Source organism: Ranitomeya imitator, chromosome 5, assembly GCF_032444005.1.
Source record: "Ranitomeya imitator isolate aRanImi1 chromosome 5, aRanImi1.pri, whole genome shotgun sequence".
NCBI lineage: Eukaryota > Metazoa > Chordata > Amphibia > Anura > Dendrobatidae > Ranitomeya > Ranitomeya imitator.
The window spans coordinates 22,240,219-22,259,354 of record NC_091286.1 but is presented as its reverse complement, the minus strand read 5'-3'; the positions used below and the strand labels follow the sequence as shown (position 1 = coordinate 22,259,354).

Here is a 19,136-nt window from a genome sequence, read left to right as displayed (position 1 = left end):
ATCTAATAATTAGGGAATTACTAGTTGAGCGATTCTCCGATTCATTCATGACTCCCCCAGGAAAGGCTGACATTCTACAATTTGCAGTAAATACTGAATTTGCTTCGCTCACCCTTCCCCCCTCCGTAAAACTTTGAGACAGTCTCAGCTTATTTTCCATTATAGAGCAGGAAATTCTTATGAGGTCAACTTTTTTCTTTCTTTTTCGTATGAAAGTTCCCATTTTAAGCACAAAAATGCATTAAAAAAAAGCGCAACAAAGAAAACCCTCTGCCTTCTTCCAAGTACTTGTGCTATCTCTATCCATAAGCCCTATGTATGAAATCTTGTAAATGGGACTGAGCCGCAGTACCAGATGCAGCCAATGGCCAAGAGTGGCGCTATTTCTGAAAGCAGCCATGTATTACATCAGAGTGTATCAGGGGTTTTGTTGGATCACCTGACACAGAGTGGACATATCATCATAACGAGATGTAAGATTAAAAGCATTCACCCCTTAAAAGAGAACCTGTCACTTATAAATATTACATTTCTTTTTACCTGGGGTAAATGCCGCTGATCTCCTGAATCCGGCGATGTTTATCTTTTGATCCTGCGCCTCTCTGTTCCTGAGATATGGCCTCCTTTTCCCTGTATACAAATCGAGTTTTGTAAGCCAAGAGGGTGTGGTCCTCAACTCCTTTTATGGGCATGTTAATAAGGACCTCTCCTCCTTGGCTAACAAGAGAAAATTTATATACAAGGAAGATGGGGCCGTATCTCAGGAACGGAGAGGCTCAGGAACAAAAGAAAAACATCGCCGGATTCAGGAGAACAGCGGCATTTACACCAGGTTAAAATAAATATTTATGGGTGATCCCCTTTAAATTCAGAGTTCTAGTATAACATGAGAAATGGGTGGAGGAATAGATCATTGCAAAACTAAACAGATTTGTCTATGAAAACTGGGTGGAAACCATACTTGTCAACTCTCCCAGAAAGTGGGGGAGATGTCCCGGACTCCCGAAAGAGTCGGCAACCTTTTTTGTGCCCTGAGGACTTCAAATCCCAGCTAGTAAAGGCAGGCCGGGCTCTGACAACCTCTCAGTCTTATAAAAGTCACTGGTTGTCACTATGAGATGAAGCAGTCAAGTAGAATTTGTCTTTTTCAGAAATTTTATGTTTGGATCTCACGCTCGGATAATGAGGAATATTGTAGCTAAGCAACAGAGAATTATTTACATATTTATTAGTGATGGCGTTAAAGGCAAAATCTGTAATTGGAACCATAACGAGCGTGGACGGATAAAGAGTTAAAGGAAGGGGTTCTACTTCTAGGACGATCCGTCAATAATAAGCTTATTACAGAGTGTGCGATTCGCCAGTGATCGTCTGATCACCCGCCTGAGGAGCAGAGATAGAAGTGTAACGTTTTCCTGCAGCGCCCCCACTGGGGAAATGAGGGATTACATGGTTCCTATTAAAGTAAATGGGCCGATCTCGTAATGGGTCCTCCAGGAAGAAAAATGCTCTAGATAGCCTCTGGAAAAAAAAGTACAGAATTCACTAATAAAGTGGGCCAATTAAAAAAAAAGATGCAAATGATAATGAAGTGACCCCCTTCCTTTGCTGAAACATACACATCCCCCAGTGCTTCGAGTTTTTTTCTGCATCTGTGCAGCACAAAGTTTTCTGCAAAGCTGGTAACCACATGCAACGTGAAGTTTCCACTCGGTAGTAAGTGTGCCGCGCCCACGCCCTGCCCACCAAACCCAGGCGGCCGCGTTGTAGTATGACATAACGTGGCAGGGTACACGGCCAGGCACAAAGCGACACGCGTTTAACCCTTTCATTAAAAGGAGCACTTGCGCACTCTCAAAATACATGGGTGGGGAAAAGGTGGTGGTGGGGGGGGGGGGCGTTTAAAACATTTTTAGGAGAATTTTAGCATTTGCAGGTAAACATGGTCTTGTGATGTTTAGTGCCTAACAGGATAACGGAACAACAGTAAAACCAAATTATAGCCAGAATAAATGTATTAAAACAAAAATAATAATTTTCCTCCCTTTTATCCTTTGTTGATAATTTTTTTTTGCAATTTAACCCCTTATTCTTTTTATATCTGGTACTTTGGTCCCTGACATATAAATGCAAAACACAATGAAAAAAAAAAATGAGATTAACCCCTTAAGCCCCGAGGGTGGTTTGCACGTTAATGACCGGGCCAATTTTTACAATTCTGACCACTGTCCCTTTATGAGGTTATAACTCTGGAACGCTTCAACGGATCTTGGCGATTCTGACATTGTTTTCTCGTGACATATTGTACTTCATTTTAGTAGTAACATTTATTCGATATAACTTGCGTTTATTTGTGAAAAAAACGGAAATTTGGCGAAAATTTAGAAAGTTTCGCAATTTTCCAACTTTAAATTTTTATGCCCTTAAATCACAGAGATATCTCACGCAAAATACTTAATAAGTAACATTTCCCACATGTCTACTTTACATCAGCACAATTTTGGAACCAAAATTTTTTTTTGTTAGGGAGTTATAAGGGTTAAAAGTTGACCAGCAATTTCTCATTTTTACAACACCATTTTTTTTTAGGGACCACATCTCATTTGATGTCATTTTGAGGGGTCTATATGATAGAAAATACCCAAGTGTGAGACCATTCTAAAAACTGCACCCCTCAAGGTGCTCAAAACCACATTCAAGAAGTTTATTAACCCTTCAGGGGTTTCACAGGAATTTTTGGAATGTTTAAATAAGAATGAATATTTAACTTTTTTTCACACAAAATTTATTTCAGCTCCAATTTGTTTTATTTTACCAAGGGTAACAGGATAAAATGGATGCCAAACATTGTTGTACAATCTGTACTGAGTACGCTGATAGCCCATATGTGGGAGTAAACCACTGTTTGGGCGCATGGCAGAGCTAGGAAGGGAAGGAGCGCCATTTGACTTTTAAATGCAAAATTGACAGGAATTGAGATGGGACGCCATGTTGCGTTTGGAGAGCCACTGATGTGCCTAAACATTGAAACCCCCCACAAGTGACACCATTTTGGAAAGTAGACACCCTAAGGAACTTATCTAGATGTGTGGTGACCACTTTGACCCACCAATTGCTTCACAGAAGTTTATAATGCAGAGCCGTAAAAATAAAAAATCATATTTTTTCACAAAAATGATCTTTTCGCCCCCAATTTTTTATTTTCCCAAGAGTAAGAGAAGAAATTGGACCTCAAAAATTGTTGGCCAATTTGTCCTGAGTACGCTGATACCCCATATATGGGTGTAAACCACTGTTTGGGCGCATGGCAGAGCTCGGAAGCGAAGGAGCGCCATTTGACTTTTCAATGCAAAATTGACTGGAATTGAGATGGGACGCCATGTTGCGTTTGGAGAGCCCCTGATGTGCCTAAACATTGGAACCCCTCACAAGTGACACCATTTTGAAAAGTAGACCCCTTAAGGAACTTATCTAGATGTGTGGTGAGCACTTTGACCCAACAAGTGCTTCACAGAAGTTTATAATGCAGAGCCGTAAAAATAAAAAATCTTATTTTTTCACAAAAATGATCTTTTCGCCCCCAATTTTTTATTTTCCCAAGGGTAAGAGAAGAAATTAGACCACAAAAGTTGTTGTGCAATTTGTCCTGAGTGCGACGATACCCCATATGTGGGGGGTAAACCACTTTTTGGGTGCATAGCAGAGCTCGGAAGGGAAGGAGCGCCATTTGACTTTTCAATGCAAAATTGACTGGAATTAAGTTGGGACGCCATGTTGGTTTGGAGAGCCCCTGATGTGCCTAAACATTAAAACCCCCCACAAGTGACACCATTTTGGAAACTAGACCCCATAAGGAACTTATCTAGATGTGTTTTGAGAGCTTTGAACCCCCAAATGTTTCACTACAGTTTATAACGCAGAGCCGTTAAAATAATTTTTTTTTTTTTTTCGCAAAAATTATTTTTTAGCCCCCAGTTTTGTATTTTCACAAGGGTAACATAATAAATTGGACCCCAAAAGTTGTTGTCCAATTTGTCCTGAGTACGCTGATACCCCATATGTGGGGGGGAACCACTGTTTGGGCACATGGCAGAGCTCGGAAGGGAAGGAGCGCCATTTGGAATGCAGACTTAGATGGATTGGTCTGCAGGAGTCACGTTGCATTTGCAGAGCCCCTGATGTACCCAAACAGTACAAACCCCCCACAAGTGACCCCATATTAGAAACTAGACCTCCCAAGGAACTTATCTAGATGTGTTGTGAGAACTTTGAACCCCTAAGTGTTTCACTACAGTTTATAACGCAGAGCCGTGAAAATAAAAATTATTTTTTTTTTTCACAAAAATGATTTTTTAGCCCCCAGCTTTGTATTTTTACAAGGGTAACAGAATAAATTGGACCCCAAAAGTTGTTGTTCAATTTGTCCTGAGTACGCTGATACCCCATATGTGGGGGGGAACCACTGTTTGGGCGCATGGCAGAGCTCGGAAGGGAAGGAGCGCCATTTGGAATGCAGACTTAGATGGATTGGTCTGCAGGCGTCACGTTGCATTTGCAGAGCCCCTGATGTACCCAAACAGTAGAAACCACCCACAAGTGACCCCATATTGAAACTAGACCTCCCATGGAACTTATCTAGATGTGTTGTGAAAACTTTGAACCCCCAAGTGTTTCACTACAGTTTACAACGCAGAGCCGTGAAAATAAAAAATCCTTTTTTTTCCCACAAAAATGATTTTTAGCCCCCCAAATTTTTATTTTCCCAAGGATAACAAGAGAACTTGGACCCAAAAAGTTGTTGTCCAATTTGTCTCGAGTACGATGATACCCCATATGTTGGGGTAAACCCCTGTTTGGGCGCACGGGAGAGCTCGGAAGTGAAGGAGCACTGTTTTACTTTTTCAATGCAGAATTGGCTGGAATTGAGATCGGACGCCATGTCGCGTTTGGAGAGCCCCTGATGTGCCTAAACAGTGGAAACCCCCCAATTATAACTGAAACCCTAATCCAAACGCACCCCTAACCCTAATCCCAACTGTAACCCTAACCACACACCTAACCCTGACACACCCCTAATTCTAATCCCAACCCTAATCCCAACCGTAAATGTAATACAAACCCTAACCCTAGCCCTAACCCTAGCCCTAACCCTAACCCTAACCCTAACCCTAATGGGAAAATGGAAATAAATACATTTTTTTTAATTTTATTATTTTTCCCTAAGGCTAGGTTCACATTGCATTAGGGAAATCCGTTTAGCACTAGCGGATTGCGCTAACGCAATGTCTTTTTAGGTGTCGTGTTTAGTGGTCGCGTTAACGTCCCCGCTCTGGAAGATCGGGGATCGGACCTCGGGCGCGCCGCGGACGCTGCAAGCAGCGTCTGAGGCGCGCCACAAAAGAACGGCACCTTGCTAGCGCGAGCCGAAAATGGCACGCTCTAGCGATGCGCTACACCCGAAAATCACATTGCTGTCAATGGTTGTGCTAACGGACCCGTTGCACGGCGTTAATTGTGACATTTTCGCCGTGCAACGCTGTCCGTTAGCGTTAACCCATTAACGCAATGTGAACCTAGCCTAACTAAGGGGGTGATGAAGGGGGGTTTGATTTACTTTTATAGCGAGTTTTTTATATCGGATTTTTATGATTGGCAGCCGTCACACACTAAAAGACGCTTTTTATAGCAAAAAAGTTTTTGCGTCTCCACATTTTGAGACCTATAATTTTTCCATATTTTGGTCCACAGAGTCATGTGAGGTCTTGTTTTTTGCGGGACGAGTTGACGTTTTTATCGGTTACATTTTCGGACATGTGACAGTTTTTGATCGCTTTTTATTCCGATTTTTTGTGAGGCAGAATGACCAAAAACCAGCTATTCATGAATTTCTTTTGGGGGAGGCTTTTATACCGTTCCGCGTTTGGTAAAATTGATGAAGCAGTTTTATTCTTCGGGTGAGTACGATTACAGCGATACCTCATTTATATCATTTTTTTTATGTTTTGGCGCTTTTATACGATAAAAGCTATTTTATAGAAAAAATAATTATTTTGGCATCGCTTTATTCTCAGGACTATAACTTTTTTATTTTTTTGGTTATGATGCTATATGGCGGGTCGTTTTTTGCGGGACAAGATGACGTTTTCAGAGGTACCATGGTTATTTATATCCGTCTTTTTGATCGCGTGTTATTCCACTTTTTGTTCAGCGTTATGATAATAAAGCGTTGTTTTTTGGCTCGTTTTTTTTTTTTTTTTCTTACGGTGTTCACTGAAGGGGTTAACTAGTGGGCCAGTTTTATAGGTCGGGTCGTTACGGACGCGGCGATACTAAATATGTGTACTTTTATTGTTTTTTTTGTTTTTTTTTTATGTAAAGAAATGTATTTATGGGAATAATATTTTTTTTTTTCTGCTTTATTTAGGAATTTTTTTTTTATTTTTTTTTACAAGTGTGGAAATTTTTTTTTTTACTTTTTCACTTTGTCCCAGGGGGGGACATCACAGATCACCGATCTGACAGTGTGCACAGCACTCTATCAGATCGGTGATCTGACATACAGCCGGGCAGGGTTAGAGCTGCAGCTGCAGCCTGATCCTGACCCGGAAGTGCTCCCTGCAGGACCCGGATGCAGCCCGGCGGCCATTTTGGATCCGGGGACTGCAGGGAGAAGACGCTCGGTACACGGTGAGCACATCACCGTGTACCGATCGTCTCAGGGAAGCCCGCAGGGAGCCCTCTCCCTGCGCGATGCTTCGCTGCACCGCCGGCACACCGCGATCATCTTTGATCGCGGTGTGCCGGGGGTTAATGTGCCGGGAGCGGTCCGTGACCGCTCCTGGCACATAGTGCCGGATGTCAGCTGCGATAGGCAGCTGACACCCGGCCGCGATCGGCCGCGCTCCCCCCGTGAGCGCGGCCGATCGCATATGACGTACTATCCCGTCCATGGGAATTAAGTCCCAGGTCACCTGGACGGGATAGTACGTCATATGGGATTAAGGGGTTAAGAACTGATAAAGCATACATATATAAGTAATAATTAATAATAAATATATATATATAATATATATACAAATTTATGAAATATTATATTCATGTATAATATATACATATATATATATATATAAATATATATATAATTATTATTATTTATTGTTATAGCGACATTTATTCCATGGCGCTTTACATATATAGAGTTAAATATGTATCTACAGTATATATATATATTTTTTTATACACACAATGTATAGTATTTATAATGTTAAATATATAATGACACAAACATATCATTATATAAACTATACTAATAAACACTAGTAATATATATATGAACTGGTTGGGGTTGTTCAGGATCCTCATCATCTCTCTGGAGGACCCAGAATGTTCTTGATTTCAAGGAGAACTGTGTAATACCTCATGCCACCTGTGGTGGTGCTGTAGGGAAATTGAGCTCTTTCTCCAGGGATCCACCAAAGTCGATCGCTGGAGGTTCAAGCAGTAGGACATCAGGTCAACAACTTATAGCTGGGGAACTCCCTTTGATTAAAAAAAAAACTCATTAACATCCCCTTTAACAAGCGGTAGGTGTGGCTAGATTTAAAGCTTCACCAGAAGCTGGCTTTTTGTGCTGAGTTTCACCCTTTCCCATCCGGTAGGATCCTGTCCTGGGAATCTCGGATTCCTAGACAGAATTGAGCGTCGTCGGCCACGCCTCTTTGTCTATTAGGACGGCATCAGACACTGTCTTGATTTGCATTCTGTGAGTAGTATACAGTATACGCTCCGCTGTAGCGTCTGATTCATAGCAAGACGATTGGTTCCTGAAATCAGGAACATCTGGGGGGAAAAAAAAAGAGACCTCCCAGACTCCTGACAAAGTCGACAAACCTTCAGGCTCTGGCCAAAACCTTCTAGATGTCAGTGATTCTGGAAGGCTTATCGTGATAGTGCTTATAAATCCAGGCACTTTAGCAATTTACTACTTATTAAAATTAGCAGCCGTTCTTGAGATATCAACATTTTTCTTTTGTTTTGTTTACAGCTGGTTGCCTTGGCGGCCGACCACCACTGCTGGACAGTAGACTATGTGATTATCACTTTGTTTCTATTGAGCTTGTAAGCACTATTATAAAGCTGGCCAGGATCGATGGCGCTCGCTGTTACATCCTAATCCTAGCCAGGTTCAGCGCAACGCTTACAAGCTAGACAACGGAGGTGGTCGGTCTCCTAGGTAACCGGCAATAAACAAGCTATAGACAAAAGAAAAGTGTGAACATCTCAAGAACAGCTGCAAATTTTAACAAGCGGTAAATTGCAAAAGTTCTTGTTTCGACAGTGTCCGACAGTGTCCGTGTATGACGATGGGGATTAACCTTTAGTTCTAAGAATAAGAATGCCTATACAGTGCACGGATCACAAGTGTTTACAATGTATCTTTTTTGTGTGTTTGTCATTTGCAAAAAAAGATACATTGTATCCAGAAAAATAAAAGATATGGTCACTCAATCTGGAAAAGAAAATGTGCAGTGCAGCAGCCTGTTACATAAAGTGATTTATTCCTCCCTCCATTCTACATTCTAATCCAACAATCGGCTGGAAAATATTTCCCAGCTCCACCAGTGCAGTTTTATAAATCTGCTGGGATAAGATTGCAGGTCCGGAAAGTACCGTAATGCTACAGGCATATCTTGTACTTTTCATCAAGAAACAGAGTAGTGCGACTGTGAGATATGGAAAAAAGGGCACTCCGACTGCTATGTCCATGAAAGGACTGGACGGATGGTGCGAGGACTGCACCCGGTACACCTCTCATACGCAGGACAAGGGGTCAGGACAACAGGAACCTCCACTAATATCTCCAGGAATGGAAATTCAACTTAAAGGGCAACTCCACCTATTATATAGTTACGCACAGATGAAATCAGAATCCATTGTTAGGTATAGTGAGTGGGTTCGTTTAAGGTACAATTCCCCCTTTTTTGCCGTTTTCAAGGGACTGAAATCAGGAACCAAGATGCTTTGCAGACGAGCTGAAGTTTGCTATCAAAGCGACCTGGGTTTCCATAACCTCTCAGCAGCGCCACAGCCTGATCGCCTCCATGCCACGCCGCATTGATGCAGTAATTGATGCAAAAGGAGCCCCGACCAAGTATTGAGGGCATTTACTGAAGAACTGAAATAAATTAACTTTTTGATGATATTCTAGTTTTGTGAGGAGCACCTAAGTGTAAGTTGATTATCTTGATAAAAGAGGTATTTTCATAAAATCGGCTTTTGGCAGGTAATACAGACTGCAGCTTTGGAGGTGGCTAGAGAAACTAAACATAGTATTTGGATCTCTAGGACACTAGATAGGCAAAAAAACTGATTCCAGATCCATTAAACTGTATGAAAATTAAGATTCTTGGTAGGAATTTTCAAATGCTGAATTTTGAATGCAGCTGTGGAAGTGACTAGAGTAAAACAACGTATTTGGATTCCTTAGGACGTTATGACTGGAAACAAATGCAGATCTATGTAAGCCCGTTGCACGGGTAAGGCAAGTATTTTCATAAGAATAAGTACTCTTGGCGGGTATTTTAGAGAAACTGAATAATGAATGCAGCTCTGGATGTGACTAGAAAAATAAAGCAAAGTGCTTGAATTTTTCAGGATGCTCAAACTGGCAAAATCGTATCCTGATCTATCTATGCCTGTAACAGTGTTATTTTCATAAAAATGTGGACCCCTGGCAGGTAATTCATACACTGAACTTCGAATGCAGCTTTAGAGGTATCCAGAGGACTCGGTAGGTATTTCACTCATTGAATTTTGATACCAGCTCTGGAGGTGACTATTTGGACTTCCAAGATGCTAAAACAGCCAAACCTGATCCGGATCAAACTCCATAGAGATTATTACTGTTTGCATTTGTTTCAGAAACACTCAGAATTCTGAATGCAGCTCTGGATGTGACTAGAGAAGTAAAACAAAGTATTTATTTTACATTTCAAGCATGCTACAACTGGCAAAACTTTATATAAAACTCTTTCCGCGTTTTCATAAAAACTAGGACTCCTCAAACATTTTAGATACACTGAAATTTGAATGCAGCTCTGGAGGTGACTAGAGGACTAAATCAAAGTATTTGGTCTTCCAGGATGCTAAAACCGCCAAAAACCTGATCCAGGTCTATCCACGGCTTAGAAATTAGGACTGTTTGCATTTATTTCAGACACACTGAATTCGGAAAGCAGCTCTGGATGCGAATAGAGTTGTAAAACAAAGGTTGTTTTTTTTTTTTTCTTAATTTCCAGGATGCTACATCTGGCAAAACGTTACTGAATTCTATATAAATCTGTTGGCGTTTATTCATAAAAGCTATGAGTCATCAAACACTTCAGATGTGCTGAATTTTGAATGCAGCTTTGGAGGTGATTAGAGAATTAAAACATAGTATTTGGATTCCTAAGACACGATAACAGACACATCTGTATCCAGATCTAGAAAAGTTTAGGAGTTTTGGCAGGTATTTTAGAACACCCTGAATTGTGAGTGCAGCTCTGGAGGGGTAAAACAACAACAGCTCTGGATGTGACTGGAGTATAAGATGATAGAATCAATTCAAGATGATTTTAACAGTTATTTTCAAAGTGACTCGATACAGATGAGCCGTTGGGTGAGGCGCAATGGCGACCATATTGGTTGTCACCCAGCTTTCCCAGGATCAGATATGACTTGACAGTAGGGATCATCCAGGAAGGCGCAGGCCACATGTACAAAGCGCCACTTCCCCGCAGAGACGCCGCTTCCTGTGACAGCGGCATTCCACAGACCAATATGCATTGAAGTTTATTTTCTTTGGCCACAGCTTCTCCCCCCCCAATCTACCGCCAGCGTTTCCTATAGACGGACGTATAGAGGATCGGGCAGAAATAGCTATTTTTGTTTTTTCTGGATTCCGTCCCGCAGCTTTTGTGCTATTTTTATCGCAATGCTCCATAAAAAGTGAATTTCTGCCATAACTGCGCCCGCTGCGCGCACCCCCCGTCCGATGGATGTTATTTAAATCTGCGCCGCAGCCCGTGGATCCCTGCGGATTACTGCAATCATATGAAAAGTAGAAGACGGTGCCAGACTGTGCACACGATTAATAGGTCACCGTTGTTAGAATGGGCATGCCGCTCTCTGGACATTAGGGCACTACATGATTCAGCATGCCCTGCTAGCTAAAAGGTCACCAGGCTGAATGCCAAGCTGTTCAGAGATTTGAGACTTTTAATTGTTAGCTGCCTTTCTCATCCTATATAAGGTACCGCCATACAGTGCACACATAGTCCTTCCATATTGAGCCTATTAGATGGTGGACAAAAAACTAAACTGCGAGATATGATGCAGAGAGCCACTACAGCAATCCACTGCAAAAATAAGGTGCTTATACTACCATATAGTGCTTACATAAAACCAACATACAGTGCAATGAGCTAATAACACCTCCATATGTAAAGTAACAGCACTTCAATACAATGTTTTGTAGAGTCGCTCCCACCTGAATGTGCAATATATTGTAGCAGATCCACACAATGAAAATACTACCAAGCAACACTTAAATAATACCATCATACAGTGGTCAAATAATACCAACATACAATGATAAGGTAACACCTCCTTACATAGAGTAACAGCACTTCCAAACAATGCTATACGCCAGCAAACAGTTCTTAAATTATACCGCCATTCGGTGATTAGATAGCAGCTGCATATATACGGTAAATTAATAGGACTTCAATATCATGCCAAATAGTGACACCCCCCTCCAAAGACTGTAAAATATACTTTAGAAGTTGCACACAATGTACATATAGCCAAAAAGAGTATAAATAATACCGCCATGTGGTAATTATAGGGCAGCTCCATAGCACTTCAATACGATGCTATGTAATGTAACTCCCACCATAGACTGTAAAATCAACTATCAGCGCACTTGTCGAATAAACCATTGTGCACTGTATAAATAAAACTGCCCTACAGTGATTAAATAATACCACTATATAGTGATTAAATAACAGCTCCATGCACAAGGTAATTGCACTTCGATACGATGCTACATAGTACCGCCCCATACCATAGACTATAAGATACCACACGATGTAGCTACTGATACAGAGGGTTCAAATAATACCGTCACACAGTGATCAAATCAGTAAAACATCTTTATTAAGCCATTTTCAGCCTTTCAGGGACTCAAAGGGGTCTTCTCTGACATAGTGGAAAATACCTTTAAGTGCAGTATTATTATAGTGATGAGTGGCGGCATGTGTTTAATACACGACCGGGGGAAACATCTGAACGGCATTTGCATGTTTTCCGTGATTGTGCACCATATCCTCAGGGCGCTTCTATCCACAAACCAGACATATACCGGTAGATCAATCCCCTCCATAATGATGACTTCCAGTCCGTGCGTGTCTATGGCTTAAGGGAATTAGATTGTAAGCTCTTCTGTAACAGATCCGACACAAATGAACACACTGTGTGTAAGCGCTGCAGTATAGGTCGCTGATATACTGCATATGTGTTACTCTTCATTAGATGGGGAGAGGAATTGAGGATTGTATTGTGGAGGGGCAGGGTGGGGGGGTATGTAATGTGGAGGCAGCTGATCTTGCTCAGCATACCGGATCACAATATAGCTGCATTTATCCCTTGTCTACGGTCTCTAAGCCGGAGGCTACATACATCTATAAATCTGTAGACAATCAGACAGGGCAGGATTACATCCAACAAACCTGCCTCATAATACAGCCATACAGTGCCCAAAATCTAATAGAACCATACAGTTCCTAAACCTTACATCATACTGTGCTCCAATAATACACCCATACAGTGCCCAAATAATACAGCCATATGTGCCAATACAGTTGAACCATACAATGCCTAAACCTTACATCATACTGCACTCCAATAATACTTCCATACAGTGCAGATGCAGTAGAAGTATACAGTGCCTAAACCTTACATCATACTGCACTCCAATAATACTTCCATACAGTGCAGATACAGTAGAAGTATACAGTGCCTAAACCTTACATCATACTGCACTCCAATAATACTTCCATACAGTGCAGATACAGTAGAAGTATACAGTGCCTAAATCTTACATCATACTGCACTCCAATAATACAGCCATACAGTGCTGATACAATAGAAACATACAGTGCTTAAACTTTACATCATATTGTGCTCCAATAATACAGCCATACAGTGCAGATACAGTAGAAGTATACAGTGCCTAAACCTTACATCATACTGCACTCCAATAATACTTCCATACAGTGCAGATACAGTAGAAGTATAAAGTGCCTAAATCTTACATCATACTGCACTCCAATAATACAGCCATACAGTGCTGATACAATAGAAACATACAGTGCTTAAACTTTACATCATATTGTGCTCCAATAATACAGCCATACAGTATACAGTGCAGATACAGTAGAACTATACAGTGCCTAAACCTTACATCATACTGTGCTCTAATAATACAGCCATACAGTGCCCAAATAATACATCCATACAGTGCCGATACACTAGAACTATACAGTTCCTAAACCTTACATCATACTGTGCTCTACTAATAATACAGCCATACAGTGCCCAAATAATACAGCCATATGTGCCAATACCGTAGAACCATACAGTGCCTAAACCTTACATCATACTGCACTCCAATAATACTGTACATCCATACAGTGCCCAAATACCGGTAATACATCCGTACAGTGCCGATACACTAGAACTATACAGTGCCTAAACCTTACATCATACTGTGATCCAATAATACTTCCATACAGTGTAGATACAGTAGAACTATACAGTGCCTAAACCGTACATCATACTGCACTGCAATAATACAGCCATACAGTGCCCAAATAATACATCCATACAGTGCCGATACGCTAGAACTATACAGTGCCTAAACCTTACATCATACTGTGCTCTAATAATACAGCCATACAGTGCAGATACAGTAGAACTATACAGTGCCTAAACCTTACATCATACTGCACTCCAATAATACAGCCATACAGTGCAGATACAGTGGAAACATACAGTGCTTAAACTTTACATTACACTGTGCACCAATAATACGACCATAAAGTGCCCAAATAATAGAACCATACAGTGCCTAAACCTTACATCACACTGTGCTTCAATGATATGGCCATACAGTGCCCAAATAATAGAACCATACAGTGCCTATTCCTTTAGAGGTTGTAATCTTTTGCAACCTTTTGCTAATAACGTAAGGGTCTAATGTATGTGACCCGAAAAAATTATTGTGACACTGAAACTAGGTGAAAACCGCCATATAGATCACATGACCCACCAAGTCTACGCGCTATAAGCGCGTATAGTAAATGTTTAGCATTGCCAGTGATTTTATTATAACTTCTGCAAAAAAAAAAAAAAAAAAGTATCTACAGGCAGGTTCTGTTTTCTTGGTGAAGGTCGCGGGTACCACGTGAAGTTCATGCAGCAGGGTGTGGTGGAATTAATGCAAGGGCTGGGCGCCACATTTTATGCCATGTTCCCGCTGCTTTGCTTGATTGAAACACATGAAAAATACTCCAAATATACAGAAGACTGTGACTAAGAATGTTTCACATATCGGACAGGCATACAGTGCATAAAATAAGTCTTCACGCCCTCAATAAATGTATTGATAATCAAAGTGCTTAATATAGGACATCTGGATGGGGTGCAAATACTTTTCTTTAAGCGCTGTACGTTAGAGTTGAGCAAAGATTCTCAGGACGCTCGTCCAGCAGCCACATCGATAGTCCATGGCTGCCAGATCAGAGCCACGCGATCCTTCTCCTAACTGCCGGCATCCCCGGCGCCTCTTCTGGCTAGTAGGCCCCAGCAATGTCAATCAACAACGCAATAATGACACAACATCTACTAATCACAAGATTCCGGAAGGTACGAAGAAGTTCGCAGGAGTCTTATATGTTGTCCCCTGACTACCAATGTGCCCGCTGGACCAGGGTCCTGAGAATTTCTTTGCTCAACTCTACTGTACATATACGATACATCATTTATACTCATCTGATGGTTACACAACAAGCAAAAACGAGCATTCTGTTGTTGTTACGGGGTTGAATAATTTTGCAAACCACTGCATTTAGTTATTCTGCACAAAAAAAGCTTCTCACGGTTGCACAGCGATGCAAAACCAACAATCTGTAAAAACACAGACACAGCAATATGGGTTAGGCACAATGCAAAACTCGGAAACTTTGGACAAGAAGGCGCAGAGCTGAGCAAAGATGATGCAGCAGAGCTGAAATTGTCAGATAACATTCCTCATTATCTCAGCTTTGAAAGTTGTCAATACTGAAGCCCCAGCTCAGCTCTGCTACATCCGTGATGAGCTAAGATCATGACAAGTTGACTACTCACCACTCTTGGCTTTTGCTCAATTGTTTGCAGAAATGGGGTGCTGTGTTCTGCGGATTTCTCGGGATCACTGGAAACATCATCCTCAGATTCGTCAAAAGAAGAAGAGAAGCCAGTGGATGATGCTGAAGATGAGGACAATTTCCTAGGAAGATTAGTAGGATTGATGCTTAGGCTATTACTTTCCACCAGACCTTCACAGTCTTCCCCGTGGTCAGTGACTATGACAGAAGGGATAAGTCCTGGAGAAATAACCCTAGATGGGGTGGTCTTGCTTGAGTCTTCAGGGGTGTTGAGGCTTTGCTCAGATTTGGGTCTATTGTAAGTTCTACATTTGTCCATTTCCGAAGACGAGACCACTGATGTTGATAGTGGAACCATCGATGGCGATACTGGGACAACCGATGGTGACAGTGGAACCACCGATAGTGATACTGGGACCACTGATGGTGATATAGGTGATGTAGGGGTTGATGTTCCTTCCAAGCTAGAACATGATGATTTATGTCCTCTATTGTGACTAAAACTAAACACACTGTCCTCCGGTTTACTAAATCGTAAAGGTGAGGGGGATCTGCTGTCCAGCCGAGGACTTCTAAGCACTGGAGAAGTCGATCGGTTTTTAGCTTGAATATGGGCTTCAAAGAGTCCCACAACTTGATTGACCTGAACATTCTGGAGTTCCCGTTGTATCTGAGCAAGACGTCTCTTCTCTTCCGATTCCCCAAGTCCAATTCCTGACCCATTGCCATGCACCAAACCCAACAAAGACCCCGTTCGTGAATCTATTACAGAAACCGCTTCCCCCACATTCCCTCCATGAAGTCGCAAAGGCGATGAACACCTTCTAAACCTTGCCAACCTTGGAGAGTGCTCCTCTTTGCCGTTAAAACTTGGACTTCGACTTCTTGACGTGGATCGTTCTCCAGACTCAGGAAAGACAAAGGAGGATGCGTTGTGGTTCCGTGGAGAGCTACCAGGACTGGTGGCACCAGGGCTGTGGAGAGGCAGCGGTGATCGAACCAACAGTGGACAATACGTGCTACGTCTCTCGGGCACGGGCAGCACGGGTCTCTGGCTCGTCTTCGTCACACCGTTGTTATTCATCATGACCAAGCTATTCAAGGCATAGCAATACACAGCCATAGTCCTGTGATGAGAGGAGCTGCAGATACGGGGCGTGCAGGGCACCACCGGCTCACACACACAAGTCCCAAAGATGTCTTCTCGTCCACAGCAACGACATTGTTAGAAGAGATGAGCAGATGACGACTGAGCCGGGCAAGTGCCCAGACCTCCATAAACAAATCAGCTGTAAATGAGAAGAGAAGAGAGAAATGTAAATGACGCTTCAACCTACGAGATCATAAAAGAAAAGGTCTGTAGCTCGGTAAGTTCACGGCCGTCACTCAGATAAAGGAGGACGTCATTTCCATATACCTGCCCAATACTTACAACCTGTACTGTAAACATGGCGTGATATCAGATGCAAGAACGGGCATGTACAACCATGTAAGAAATGTGAGAGCGCCCTCCCAGAGACACTTCCCTCTCCATTACCTAACCTTGTGTGCCATGTAGAATGTGGAATACAAATGGCAGAGTGTGAGAAAATTGTAAAAAAAAACAACAAAAACAAACAAACCATACACTGACCCCTTAGGACTTAACGCTGGCCTCTAGTACACGTTTTTTTTAATTTTTTTACAGCATACTTTTTCACTATGTTTTACAATGTTATATGAGCATTAATTTGTTTTTAATTTCCGTGATTTTTATCCTGAAGTGATTGAATTATTTTTCAGGGGTGATTGTTTTTCAACACATCATGGATAATAATATAATAATGACATCGGAAAAATGTCAAAGTTTATGGCAAAATTCTCAACATCATATGTTTTTTCTTTTTTTTTTTTATTCCATGATGCAAGGGATAATACACAAAAAAAAGTGAACAGAAAACTACCGTAGAAGGCAAAAAAAAAAATCACTTCTCAAAATAAATGAAAAGGCATCCGCTTAATTATTTTCTAAACTTGGTCGTTCCTTATATACATTCATGTTCTAAAAAAAAAAAAACTTCATATTTTTATTTTATATTTTTATATTACATTTATTACATTTTTTACATATATTTTTATGGCTTTTATTTTACTCTAGATGTAATTTTGTAATTTACCATGGTATTATCTTACATGGGGCTCATCTTCTAGATGTGTGACATCAAGGGCACAAATCTCCAAGGCTGCTCAAACTTTTTGCATTGGCCCATTTTCCTATTTGTAACTTTAAAATGTAAAAAATGACTATATATATATATATTTTTTTTCGGGGGGAGGAGGGAAGGGCTTAAAATATAAAGGAAATTTGTCATGTAATTTTGAGCAGGGGTGCCAAAACTTTTAGGGTATGTGCCCACGTGCCCACGCTGCAGATTTTCCTGCGGATTTTTCCGCAGCGGAATTGGAAAATCCGCAGTGCAAAACCACTGCGGTTTTTACTGCGGATTTTCTTGCAGTTTGTTCTGCGGATTCTTCTGCGGGTTTTCACCAGCACTTTCCTATTGGTTCTGGTTGAAACCCGCTGCGGAATCCGCACAAACAATTGACATGCTGCGGAAAATAATCCGCAGCGTTTCCGCGCGGCTTTTTCCGCAGCATGTGCACAGCGTTTTTTTTTCCCATAGGTTTACATTGTACTGTAAACTTTGGGAAAACTGCTGCGGATCCGCAGCGGCCAAATCCGCTGCGGATCCGCAGCAAAATCCGCAGCGTGTGAACACAGCCTAAGGGTATGTGCACACGTTCTGGATTATTCGGATTTTGCGTGTTTTTTTCGGTAGTATTCCGCAGCAAAAACGCATAAAGAACGCATACATTATGCATCCCATCATTTCCAATGCATTCCGCAATTTTTGTGCACATGTTGCGGATTTTTCCGCAAAAAAAAACGCATGCGGAAAAATACGCAGCATGTTCATTAATTTTGCGGATTTTTTTGCGGAAAATCTCTGGTTTTGCTCAGGGAATTTCCGCAAAAAATCCTGACGTGTGCACATAGCCTTACATGCCACTGAATACAGCAGTGATTGGAGCAGTATTCAGAGGTCAAGACTAAAGAAACGAGAAATGTAAATGTATTTGATATCGACACATCCGTAAAAGTCTGAACTATAAGGCTACGTTCACACATTGCGTTTTTGCATGTGCATGTTTTACCTGTGGATTTTTCCGCATCTAATGCAAATCTATGGAGAAATTCTGCACAGAAAACTCAGCAAGAGAAATTGACATGCTGCGGATTGGAAACACTGCACGTCAGTTTACGCTGAGTAAAATAAAAGCACAGTGGCCATGAAATTTCTATAAATCCCATCCAATTTGCTGGCACTGTAAGACGCTGCTTTATTGAGGCAGCAAAAATACGCAACGTCAAAAATGCACCAAAAGAGCTTATCGTGGGAACATTGCCTCAAATGAAAAATTCATTAACACAGCGAAGAGTTAAAATAAACTGTCAGAATTGCAGTTTTTTGGCCACTGAACCACTTTTTAAAAAATTCAAGAAAAGTAATTAAAACATCTGGCTATGTGCACACGTTGCAGATTTGCCTGCGGATTTTTCCACACTGAATCCGCATCTCTTGGCAGAAATTGCAGGTGCGTTTTTGATGCGGTTTTTGTGCGGATTTT

The 19,136-nt window shown here is 41.4% G+C and overlaps 1 protein-coding gene across 1 annotated transcript in view; it reads right to left on the bottom strand.

Annotated features, from left to right (window-relative positions):
- The window catches only part of ITPKB (inositol-trisphosphate 3-kinase B), a 94,757-nt gene that overhangs the window by 67,896 nt on the left and 7,725 nt on the right, over nt 1–19,136 (bottom strand). The window contains exon 2 of the mRNA XM_069768398.1: nt 15,448–16,756. Coding sequence (XP_069624499.1) covers nt 15,448–16,590 — 1,143 coding nt within the window. The 5' untranslated portion in view covers nt 16,591–16,756. The remainder of the gene's footprint in view (nt 1–15,447; nt 16,757–19,136) is intronic.